Source organism: Sceloporus occidentalis, unplaced genomic scaffold, assembly GCF_023333645.1.
Source record: "Sceloporus occidentalis isolate IW3139 unplaced genomic scaffold, rSceOcc1.0.p SCAF_35, whole genome shotgun sequence".
NCBI lineage: Eukaryota > Metazoa > Chordata > Lepidosauria > Squamata > Phrynosomatidae > Sceloporus > Sceloporus occidentalis.
In genome coordinates, this window is record NW_028317015.1 from 8,635,174 (window position 1) to 8,647,578 (window position 12,405).

The window sequence follows — 12,405 nt, forward strand, 5'->3', positions numbered from 1 at the left end:
AGTTCTGAATGTCCACTCAGGGAATAAAGTTGTGTGAGTGCGTGCGCAAGCACAGGACAGGTCATATGGGAGGCAGCGGAGGAGGGAGCAGAGGAAGCGGCACCGGACCCGGTACCTGTGGTTGGCGGGTACTCCGGTGAGTGGCTCCGTTGGGGTCTCTGGCAGGCACCCTGACAAAGGGACACTACCACCTACCAAAACATCTTATTCTACTTTCCCATATGTTCAATACAGGTTGTACTACATAAATGAATTCACATTACTTTTATATCTTATCAGCACTATTTACATGCTACGTAACTCACACTTAGGCGTTCTGCATACAGGCTAATTCATATGACCACCATCCTTTCTGCTATTCCATAGCTATTAGTGTGTAATGCATTTTTCATTTTAGTGCAACACATTTGTTAAAGCATATTAATTACATGCTATCCTGTGGGCAGAACTGTGTTAACAGCATAATTCACAGTTCACATGCATGAAAATATCTATTACTGAAGACGTTCCAATATTAATTCCTTAACAAAATGATTGGGGTCTGTCACCTCAGTGAGTTCAAAGCAATAACTTACTTCTCTCTCTCTCCCTCTCTCTCTCTCTCTCTCTCTCACTCTCTATAAATAAAGTGTGATATACAGAAATAAATGTTTGCATTGACTAAAGCTTAGTTGTAGTTCATTTTGCTCCAATAAACCTACCGGCAGCGCTGTGATGTTTGGGTCACCTTTCCTGCACAAACATCACACTGAGCTGATTACTGTATATAAACTACACAAACTGTATGTACACCGTTTATTAGATTGTAAACCAGAGCTTTATTTTCTCTCTCTCTGTACCAGCATCTTTTAACGTGTTACTATTGTCAGTATATTATTGTTAATTGGTAACAATTAACAATAATAATTGGTCAAGGCGCTGTTGCTTAGTTGGTTAAAGCACCTGTCTAGTAAACAATAATAATTGGTAATCCAGGTTACACATTTGTTGGACATGATTTCCTGCAAAAATAAGTTTAAGACAAAAGCTGCATTTTTTTAAAATACAGATGAAATTCAAATATGGTGAAATTACTAATTGTCTTAAATTTGATGTAAAAGGTTAACAGAAAAGCTCGGATGTTTCATGGTTTAGTAAGGTGAGGGTTATTATACATCAGCTGCTTCTCACTGTGTACTTTATGCAAACATAAACATTAGCAGTATCTCCTGGATGCAAAAAACATACGGTATATAATACTCATTATTTATTAAGAAAATAACTGCTTATTTCCTTGGTGGATATGAGGGGGGATACGGGTTGCTCTATCAACAGTATGTGTTGATGGGGTTCTCTTCTGAATCATAGATCAACAGCCTCCAGGTGTTGTCCAGGAAGATCAGGACATAGAAAAGGTAAAAGAGACTCTGATCCTAAATCAGTAACCTTTGATTTAGATGTCTACTCCTCACATTCAGCACAGTTACTTGCTCTCCACACCACCTCACTAGCACCTGAATGTGAAGCCAGGCTGCGGCTATGGAGGTGATATAAACTGCAGTGTTGAATGTGGCAAGAGCTGATGGAAGTTCAATGTGGCTGCATGAGGCAGAGCTCTAAAACCGCTCCATCATCATCTGTCTGGCGCTCCAGGAAGCTGGCTGGGATGTCTGGTACTAAGACCGGCCCTGAAGAATAGCTTAACCCTGCTAGCGTACCTAGCAGGGGGGTGGTTCGCACTGGGTGCCGCTCATCGGGGGGCGCCACCACCCCTCCAGAGATGGACAGCGATGTCTGCCGCAGGAGGAGCAGGATCAATGATCTCCCTCTAACCGGGTTAAAAAACAATCCAGGGAGCAGGAGGTCTGTTTATCCAGACCTCCGATCCTGCTCCCTTGCGATGTGCGCGGCAACTGATGCTGTGCATCGGGATTTGCTGTCATATTCCGGCGCACAACACTGAAGCCGCGCCGACCACCTTCCGCGCTCACTGCACTGGAAGGACACAGAAGAAGAAGAGCCAAGAGGAAGAACGAAGAGGAGGAAGAAAAGTGACAGTGACAGAGGAAAGGTAGTGAGAGTGGACTAGTAAGTGTGTGAGAGTGATGGGTGTTATGCTGGAGTTTATGCTGAATGTTTGTGAATGAGTGTGTTTGATAGCATGGATGTGTAAGTATGGGGGGTAGCATGGCATAGGGAAGCTGTAATCACATTCCTATCGTGCCTAGGTTCCAGCCTGTACTGGCTGCCTGGGCATTATAGGAGTGTGATTGCTGTTAGCAATTATATATATAATATTGTTGATTTTTTTTGTCCAATTTTGGTGTGTTACTTCTAATAAAAGTGTGGGGGTAGGGAGGTCATTTTCGGCCAAGTGAATGTTGAATTTTCAGTCCAGAATTTTCATTTCGGTGCATCCCTATATACTAAGCTAGACACTGGAGTGGTAAGCCTACACCACATCAATGTTTGGCTTAGTGTATAGTGATAGGGTTATGCTGCATTATTGTCAATGTCTGGCAAAATGTAGAGTTATAGGGATTATGCTGTACCCCTGTCAATGTTTGCCTCAGAAAATAGTGCTAGGTGTTATGCTGTACCACCGTCAGTGCGTGCCTCAGTATATAATGATAACAGTTATGCTGTACCACCGGCAATGTTTGCCGGTGGTCAGCATATAGTGATAGGTGTTATGCTGTACCCCGTCAATGTTTGCCTCAGTATATAGTGATAGGGGTTATGCTGCATTATTGTCAGTGTCTGGCTCAATTTATAGTGATAGGGATTATGCTGTACCCCCGTAAATGCCTGCCTCAGTATATAATGATAACAGTTATCCTATACCACTGTCAATGTTTGCCTAACGCTAGAAGCTACGCAGTTTTAAAATGTGTGTGTGGGGGGGTGCCACATACAGGATCCGCCCCAGGTACCAAATAAATAGGTATGCCTCTGGCTTAACTTGTCCTACAACAAAATAGAGGTTTCCCTATGTAAAGTGTAAGCTGTTTAGAAGTTTGTCTAAGCCGCAGCAAAACTTTAAAAACTCACAGGAAAAAAAAACATCCTGACATTAGGCACTCAAAGGGTGCGTACATACAATATTAGACAGAATTTAGAATTAAAAAAAAATATCTGCCACATTCAAAACTGTAATACAATTGTATATATCAGCATAATGCCCATATTGTTATTCCAAGTTAAAATTTTCTCTATCACTAGGTACATCCAAGTATGATAACACAATAGCTGTAAAATATAGCATGTGGTCAGTATAGGAGCGACAGTATAAAATACATGGCATTATTCAGTTTCCAACAGGCCTTTAATCAACAGCACATTAATCTGGTTAGATCAGCCATCTGTCTAATAGGTTATTACCCACCAAGACTTCCCCAGTAAAAATCTAGTTTGCAACGGCACATTTTTAAAATGATGTGGTTTTCTTTATTTCTTGAAGCATAAATCCATTCTGAAAGGGATGCATACAGCCTTATGTCAAGTTCATGGTAGGGCTTAACAGTGTTGTCTATTGTGATAAAGTGTCATTTTAGGGTGCGGTAATCAACAAAGGTAAAATCGAAAACTTTGTAAGTCATACAACAAATACAAAACAATTTTTTGTTCTATTGAGATTTACAACTTTTCAGCTGGATGTGCTCTTAACAGCATCAGCATGCTCCTCCAGCTGGTTAGTAAAGGGATTGCACCCAGTGATTTGTCTTCTCTAACTGCATCTCTTCTCAGCAGAACTCAATGTATGAAATCTGTTAAATGTCTCGCTTCTCGCTAATTAAGATTTACTCCAGTGACTACAAAGTGAAAACAAAGGCCTCCCACTGAGAAACAAGCCTTGGCTGTATTCTTTGTCTGTTTTCTTTGTAAGCAGCCATGGCCAGTCAGGGAAGTACACACTTAGTAACTCACTTAAAAACAACTTTGAGTTTAAAAAAAAAAAAATCCAAATACTATGTGAAAACAGGTTTTCATGCTATAGTAGATGTACATGACATTAAAAATGCAATTTTTGTGAAGGTAACAATGATAACATTTATTGGAAGTCATTTTCATTTACAGTTTATTAAAGTGACAGTCATGAACTGTGTTTGCTTTACTGTTAATAAGTAAACTTTCCAGTGGATGCCAAAGGAGGCCCCTGCCGGCGACCAATAGACTCGCTCGAGCGGCCCTTTAAATCCTGATGGCGAACCTACGGATTTCCGCTCCCATTAACCCCTGTAATGCTGCGGTAGGCTAGATGGGGAAGGGACCCAGGAGATTAGTAAATGAAGACGAAGACTCTTCGTGTTGTGTGTCTTCGTATATGTTTTGCCACCCCAGGGCAGGGATAAGGCACCCAATAGGAAAAGTACTTATCCATTGCCTATTATGCTATAAGGTACCCAACCAATTGATTATTGTAATTCTACAGCACAGCTAATGTACAATTACAACCAACAGGGCACCTGCTCTCCCACTCCTGTGGTGACATAATAAGTCTTCATGTATCACGTGTCTTTTAATATATTAATGAGGGCACACCTCCAGTAATCTCACAAGCAATTCAATATGCCTGTTGAATGCAAAATCAGTTCAGTCTCTCTCTGCCCACCATCCTGCATGGATGGGGCAATCTGTGTTGTCCTGGGTTATATTGGGCCTTTTGGTTGCAGGTTAGTCTTGGAAAGTGCTGCATTGTTTGTTGGGCTGTCACTCTATGGTATGTTACTGCGTTTTTCTCTCTTATTAAATATCTGTTACAGTAGACAAACCTTTGTGAACTTTCGCCCTCCCTCCCAACAGTCAACAAAAATCCCAAAACCAACTTCTTCAGAGAAGCACTCCACCTTAGCTGCTAGAACTTCCTTGTCATTGAGACAACCACCACACTACCTCTCACCCTTTCTCTGTGCCTTATACCCCCCACACTACCTCTCACCCGTCACTGATACCCCCCGCATTACCTCTCACCCTTTCTCTGTGCCTTATATTTGTCAACCCATTCCCTCAAGATTGTAAGCTTGTGAGCAGGGCTCTCTCCACCTAATGTATCGGTTTGTCTTAGTCTGTCAATTCTCGTCTTGTCTTACCCCTTGAACTTATGTATTGTATTAAGCGCTGCGTAAATTGTTGGCGCTATATAAATAAAAGATAATAATTTTTATATTTGATTTAACACCACAACTCCCATCATGGCTTACCTATAAAACTTCAACTCTGTGACATAACCTCCACAGGTCATTAGCCTGGAGTTGCTCCACATGGGGTAACTCTGGAGCTGAGTCTATTAGTCTCTTTTGCATCTTCATGCTGGGACAACCCACCAAACCCACCCATATCTTGTGCTCATCTCCTCGTACTTAGCCGTGCTGCACTTGTGGAACTCAGACGCCTGAGATCCCAACGACCAGAGAGCCTCCTGGTGGAGACATTGGTCAGTACAGTGACCTCTTACACTAGGTTTGCTGGTTGACAAGTCTGTGCACCTCTTGCTTCTGTAGTGCATCTTGTCACCTAGAATTAGTGCTGGGGCTTTGCACAACTCCAGCAACTACTCCTTGTGGGCAAGTCCATCCAGCTCTTGTTAGACCTCATGGATATCACTCAATTCCAGAAAAGACGGGCATATTTAACAGATCTTCTGAAAACAACCATGTTGTTCTATAAGTCTTTCCATAATCATCCAGGGACAACAGGGCCAAAGACTCTTAGCAATGGACAGGAGGGCCTTGTGCAGATCCTCCAGGCCCATCTCCTGTTGCACTAGGATGAGACTATTAGACAACCCCCCTTGAAGCTCCCATATATCGAAGTGCCTCTGATGGCTCAGCACAAATCTTGTGTCCAATGCATTTTCTTCTGGCAGTGGGTTCATGTAGGGAAATGTTACCAGCAACTGGACACTTCTAGAGGAGGAATTCTCTCTGTGGTATTTGTTGCTGGCAGGATTAGATCACAGTAGCGATTTTTCAAATTTAAATATCCATAATCCATTGAAAATAGGACATAACAAGAAAAGCCAATAAACAAGCCAAGGTCAGAAACAATGGAGAAGGAAAAAAGTGGAAGAAGTGCACTCTATTCTGGTCATTTGCACTACCTGGTGAGAATGGAGTGAAAACAGATGGAATTCCCATGTTTGTGATAGACGATACAAAGACCATACAGCACTTTGAAAAGAGAGAGAACTGCTGGGGCAAGGAGACAAAAAAACCCCCTCCACTTTCAGAGCCCGTTATCTGAGGAAATAAGTGTGCCAACTCAAGAATCCTCCAGTGAGTTTTCGCAAATAATGAAAACTCCAGAGACAAGTACCTCTAAGCCATTGATGGACGAGTTCTGTTAAGCTAGAATTTAGAGGCCCTGGGGTGATTGTCTTCCTACATGACCTCCTCAGTATTGAGAGCACTCATCCATAATGACTGTAATTCAAAGGGGTTCTTGGTAATTCATTGGGCCTAGGAGTCGTGGAACAGCAACCAACAGAGCATCTATAGATCAAGGCTAGAAGATCAATGTTTTATAAGATCAAATTCCATAGCGCTGTACAATGGGTAGACAGGACATAAGTTGTATACAACATAACAACTTGACTTACAGAAACAACAGGTGAGGAGGGCCCCGCTCAAATGTGCTTAAAATCCAGGGGATCATCAGATATTACATGTATCTGATATGGGCAACATGATGCAGTGGGTCCCAGGAATGCTATAAACAGAGAAAATTACACTGACACGAGACGTCAGATCCTCTTGGTCGTTTCTTCTGTAAAAAATACCGTATTGGCTCGAGTATAGGCCGCACCCGCGTATAGGCTGCACCCTAAAAGTTAGGTGCTTTTTTAAAGGAAAAAAATGTAATTTAAAGTGTAATAGATTTGCTGCCACTCTGCCCCCCCCCGAGACATGCTGCCACTCTGTGTGTGCTCCCCCCCGATATATGCTGCCACTGTGTCCCCCCCAAGATGTGGTGCCACTCTGTGTGTCCCGAGATATGCTGCCACTCTGTGTCCCACCCGAGATGTGCCCTCCTCCCTTAGACTTACCAGTGCAGACTCCCGGTGTCTTGCGGGGGGAAAATTTATTCTACGCAGAACGGTATACAACTTCCGTTGCCGGAAGTTGTACACCGTTCTGCATAGAATAGATGTCCCCCGCAAGACACCGGGAGTCTGCACTGGTAAGGAGGAATGTTAAAGCTTACCGCGCAGACGTTGACCGGCGAGCGTAAACAACCTCCACTGCCGGCACGTCTGCACGATGTGCTTTAACAATCTCCCTTGCCGGGACTCCCCCCGTGGGAATTCTCGGCAAGGGAGATTGTTAAAGCACACCCGCGGAGGCTGTTTACACGCATCGCCACTGCCGGTGAACATCTGCACGATGCGCTTAGACAACCTCCTGTGCCGGCACCCCCCCCCCACGTTCGCTTTCTGCACCCAAACGGCGTTGCTGTAATGCCTCAACCTCGAGGCATTCAGCAATGCCACGATCGGCACCAGGGGCCATGTCTGGCCCCTCCCCGGGGCATCAACAACCGCCATACATTGTATGGCGGCGGACGCCCGTTTTAAAAGCGTTTAGGAGGCGATCAACGATCACCTCCTAAACTTAAATGGTGTCGCTGGAATGCCACGACACCAAACACAGTCCTCAGGATGGACTGTGACCGTTCCGGCCGCAGCTGCTGGTGATCTTCGCCATCTGCAAGATGGCGGCGGCCCGGGAAAAAAAACAATAAAGGTGAAAAAGTTTCGGTGTCTAGTTTTAAAAAATATATGGCTTTATTGGGCACACTGAAATGGCCCGGCTCAAAGATGTACCAAATAGGGCATGGGCAGTGGATCCCCAAATGCCAAAGTTCAACATTAAAAAATGCGCATGTCCCAAATGTGGCCCTTTTGCCCCCAAACAGCCAGGCAAAATCATTCATGTGAGGTATCGCTGTACTCAGGAGATGTTGCTGAACACATATTGTTTTATGATAGTGACATATACCAGAACCTGTTTATTCATACCTAAAGTAAAATGTGTGTGAAAAAACATGCAAAAAAAATTACTACCATAAAGTTTGACAAAGGCTGATGGTAGAATTAGTGCTTGAAAAGGGTTAAAATACTAGCATTTGGAATACCCTGGGCTGTCTAGTTTTCAAAAATATATGACTTGATGGGGTAAATTGCATTGGCCGGCTTCAAAGATACCCGAAATGGCACATGAGGGGAAGAATTACCAGATTTGGAAAAAATGGCTTTGAAATAGCAAAACGCTACCTGTACTTTTCGCCCCATAATGTGTAGAAAAAAGCAAAAAAACATAAAAACATTGGGTATTTCTAAACTCAGGACAAATAGTAGAATCTATTTAGCAGGTTTTTTCATTACCTTTTATAGATGAGTAAAAGATTTTTCAACTAAAAGTTAGAAACAGTCATTTTTTTCTAAATTTTTCACCATATTTTATACTTTTTTTAATAGTAAATAATATGATACAATCAAAACAATGTCATCTAAAGAAAGCCCTTCCTGTCCTGAAAAAAACAATATCTAATGTGTGTGGGTTCAGTAAACGGGAAAGAAGAAAATTACAGCTAAACACGAGCAGCTCAGAAATGTTAAAACGGCCATTGTCACGAAGGGTACAAAAAGTAAAATCAGCCTTTGTCACGAAGGGGTTAAAGGCAAAAAGTGAGGGAAAAAAGTGCGGCCTATATTCGGGCCAATACGGTACTTCAGCCAGGATTCTATAAAAACGTATAAATAGCAGAACAGCACTCGAATATTTTTGGTGCTTGAACTGGGCTCCACCAGCATCCCAAAATATCACAAATAAAGTCGCTCAACACTCCAGTAGTTCAGTGAGGTATATTTAATTCAGCAACACGGGCAACGTTTAAACCTGTCTATCGATTCTATAAGTCCCAGGAAGCTTTTGTGTTGTATAGGTATTAGGCAGGACAATTTTCAGAATTCACCAGCAGCAAGTTGTCAGATAAAGAATTATGAAAACACCTATAAATATTAGGTGACAATAAGCTCCAGAATCTTTGTAAATATTTTCCTACAGTAAGGCTGGCTGTTAATTTTTTTTAGTTTTTCTGTCTGCCCTCATCATTCATTTTCTCGGCTGTCCGATTGGTCTTCAGGTCCTGATCTGCATGTTATCGATCCTTAATTAAAGTTGCTAATACTACTAATGTTAAAACTGTATAAATTCTGTATATTACGCAGAATAAACCAGTCGTTCGTATCACTAACGTCCACTATTCCATGAATGAACTAGGGTGACGTCTCATGGCATCTTGGCATAAGATCCTCTTCCTCTACAGCTCCTACAACAAAAGTTGTTAGGCCTCTCCCTGGTGGAATTTAGGATGTTCCCGTTATATTCCTGAAATGACACACTGCTTTGAAGGCCGAATCCTCCATAACAAAGTCAGGCTTCAGATGCGGGGTCCGCAAACTAATCTCGCTGGGGTTATCTAATCAGAAAATAATGTATTATACAAAATCTAAAACTGGGAATTTGTTGCTGGGAATAAAGAAATGGCGGGATTTCCAATTAAGAACCTCAGAGAATTTCAATGCCCTACTGCTTGAACCCAAAAATGTTAAACAGTATTAAGTGAGCGAAAATGCACCAAAATCCCATTGCTAATAACGGACCCGAAACTGATGATGCTGAACATACGACATTTACACGTCACATAAAGTGCGCAGAATAACCCACCTCAGTATTACATTCTACGCACAATGCATAAATATAATAGAAAACGGGAAGGCGAAGGCAGGAGAAACCAAATCGCTCTCTACTTGATTAAAATTGCAGCTACAAACGAGCGCTACGCACCAATCGAGCATGCGCAGACAACACAGCGGCTTTTACCAGCGTTCACATCTAAGCTCCGCCCCTACACTATCACATGACTTTAGCTCACTTGTTCAAAACACACGTGGGAGACAAGAAAAAGCGACGATAATATGAGAGTTTGACTTTAACACGCCTATTGCATTCTTTAAAATCTATGTTTAGGGCGGGAGTATGGGCATGTCCAATTGAAACTAGGCAATCTACAAAGGTAACCAATCAAGCGCATCCAATCACTTTCGTCATTATAGAGTTACCCAATCGGCAAAGGGGAGATATTAACTCTTTTGACGAAAGTTATTCCAGCTAGCTGAAGAGGTGGTAAAGCGGTCTCAGATCGATGAGATCGTCCATTCTGTTACTCATGCCTGTGTTCAAACTGTAGCTGGTGCGTATTTCCTTGTTCTGTGCATCGCAACGAACTGACTCTAAGCAACCGTAGATCCAACGGAACCGTTTTAAATTATTGCACCTAAACGGCGGTTGAAAGTCTTCCCGCATGGCTTCCCGATGATAAGCTTTAGTCGGATTGATTGCCAGTTGGGGGACCGGAACTTTGTTCTTTTCCAATGCTGCAGGTGATCGGTTTACTCCTCACTGGTCTAGGATGGAGCCTGGAGCTGCTGGTGTTTTTGCTGGACTTGAATTACTGGCTCATGTCTTTCCTCTTCTCGCATTTGTTCTGGACCATCCGCTTTATTGTAAACTTGCCAGGTACAGTTACCATGGGGCTGCTTCACTTCTGGCAAGGTCTCCTAGGCCACATGGCCAGGATGGGGGATTCCTTCTGCAGTGTGTTGCTGGGTACATTGCAGGCAATAAGCAGCGGTGTGAGGGGAGGCCTGTCTGGCTTAGATTGCCTTCAGCTGGTGTGGAATTTGCTTTGCCACACACTCCTTAGAAGTAAGGAAATGATGCAGCGAGGACTATTCAACATTGCACTTTCTGGACAGACGCTTCACCGCCAATTTTGGGACGCCCTGAGCATTGCCGGTAGCTTGGTCGCCTACCTAGTGAACAGTTTGGTGAATGTATGCCTTATTGCAATACAAAATGTTTTATCATCCTTTCTTGCCCTTTGGATCTCCTTGGTTAATGTCATCTCAGTGTTGCTCTCTCAAATCTCCAGCAATGCTGTGGCCATAGCATTTTTATTGTGGAATCCGTGTCAACTGGTTCTAGATGGCGTGGCGTTGCTTAGCTGGGAACTAGGAGCAATATTCTTCAGGAATCTTTATAAAGTCATTCTGCTGCTTCTCCTCATGTGGGTTTGCCGGTCCCTCATCAGGCCTACTACTCCAGTTTTCCTTCAGTTACGTGTGAGAATCATCCGGTTATACCATACGGTAAATGTGTTTATCCTTGCCGTGATTTATTCAGAGGTTTGGAGCCAGGCTGCTGCTAAGTGTCTTCAACTTATAAGAATGTACAGAGGGGCTTGGGAGAGAGACTGGAACTGGAGGAGAACTAGGCCACAGAACATACCTAGGAGACCTAATACAGCACAAAACCCTCCCTCACAGTCTATCTGGGTGCAGAACAGAGTACCTCTTAGACTGCAGAACCCTCCAGTCAGACCTGCTTTAGGTCAGGATCTGGAACCCGTTAGAGTCCAGAACCGTGAACCAGGACCAGCTTCAAGTCTGTGCAATCCAGCTTCCCCCGCAGAGGCAGGCCGTGTATCAGAAGATCCTTGGAAGCTTCTGAAACAACAAGAAGAGAGCAAAAAGTGTGTGATATGTCAGGATGAGACCAAAACTGTTCTTCTGCTACCCTGCCGTCATCTGTGTCTCTGCGCTCCCTGCACCCAAATTCTCTTGCAGCAGCCTATCCTTCAGCGTAATTGTCCACTTTGCCGGAAGATGATCTTGCAGACCTTGAACGTCTATATCTAATAAGCCATTCTACTGCGTTTATGCACTATTGAGACTACACTGCACATTGCGGACTGGTGGTGTTTGTTTCATTTATCTATTTTTTTTTAAAAAGTATTCGTTGACCTTGTTTGTAAGAAACCATTTCATTTCAAGTGAAGCTGTGAAAGGGGTCAAGGTGCGTTATGTGAACTTGGGAATTACCTCACTGTGAGAAGGACACTCACCAAGAATCTGTATTGTATGTAACTTTAACAGCATTGTGTGATTCGCAGTGTTTAATTTTTCCTGAACAGCTGTTAATATCATTAAATCCCCAATTCTGTTTTAGGTTCCTTTTAAAAATTACATGTCGTTGGCCTTCAACATAGATGGTAGATTATTTGTTTATTTCTGGGGTGTCAATGTATTGTATGACGGTCTAGAAATCAAATATTTTAGGCAAGCTCTTCAGGCTTGAATTCGAACATCATCTGTTGCGCACTCCTGCACATAACATATTGTAGGTTCTTGCAGGTGGCTGTTGCCACACGTGAATCCTCTTACAACAAAAATACAAAAAGAAAATCATAGCCACATAATTATTAATGGTAGCTGTAATACACGCATTTATTTTTTGGCACAACTTCTGTACAGTCAGGAAACCAACTCTAATTTGAAGAAAGCCATTAGAGCAGGGCTTGACA

At 42.9% G+C, this 12,405-nt stretch overlaps 1 protein-coding gene across 1 annotated transcript; it reads left to right on the forward strand.

The window, feature by feature from the left end:
- The first annotated feature begins 10,414 nt into the window (after positions 1-10,414).
- On the forward strand, positions 10,415-11,740 carry LOC149298073 (E3 ubiquitin-protein ligase RNF26-like). The gene has a single exon (XM_089487921.1). It carries the CDS (start codon positions 10,415-10,417, stop codon positions 11,738-11,740), a length of 1,326 nt encoding a protein of 441 aa, XP_089344047.1.
- The last annotated feature ends 665 nt before the right edge of the window (positions 11,741-12,405 follow it).

Coding starts and splice junctions, on each gene's coding strand:
- LOC149298073 (XM_089487921.1), top strand. CDS start 10,415: ATGCTGCAGGTGATCGGTTTACTCCTCACTGGTCTAGGATGGAGCCTG.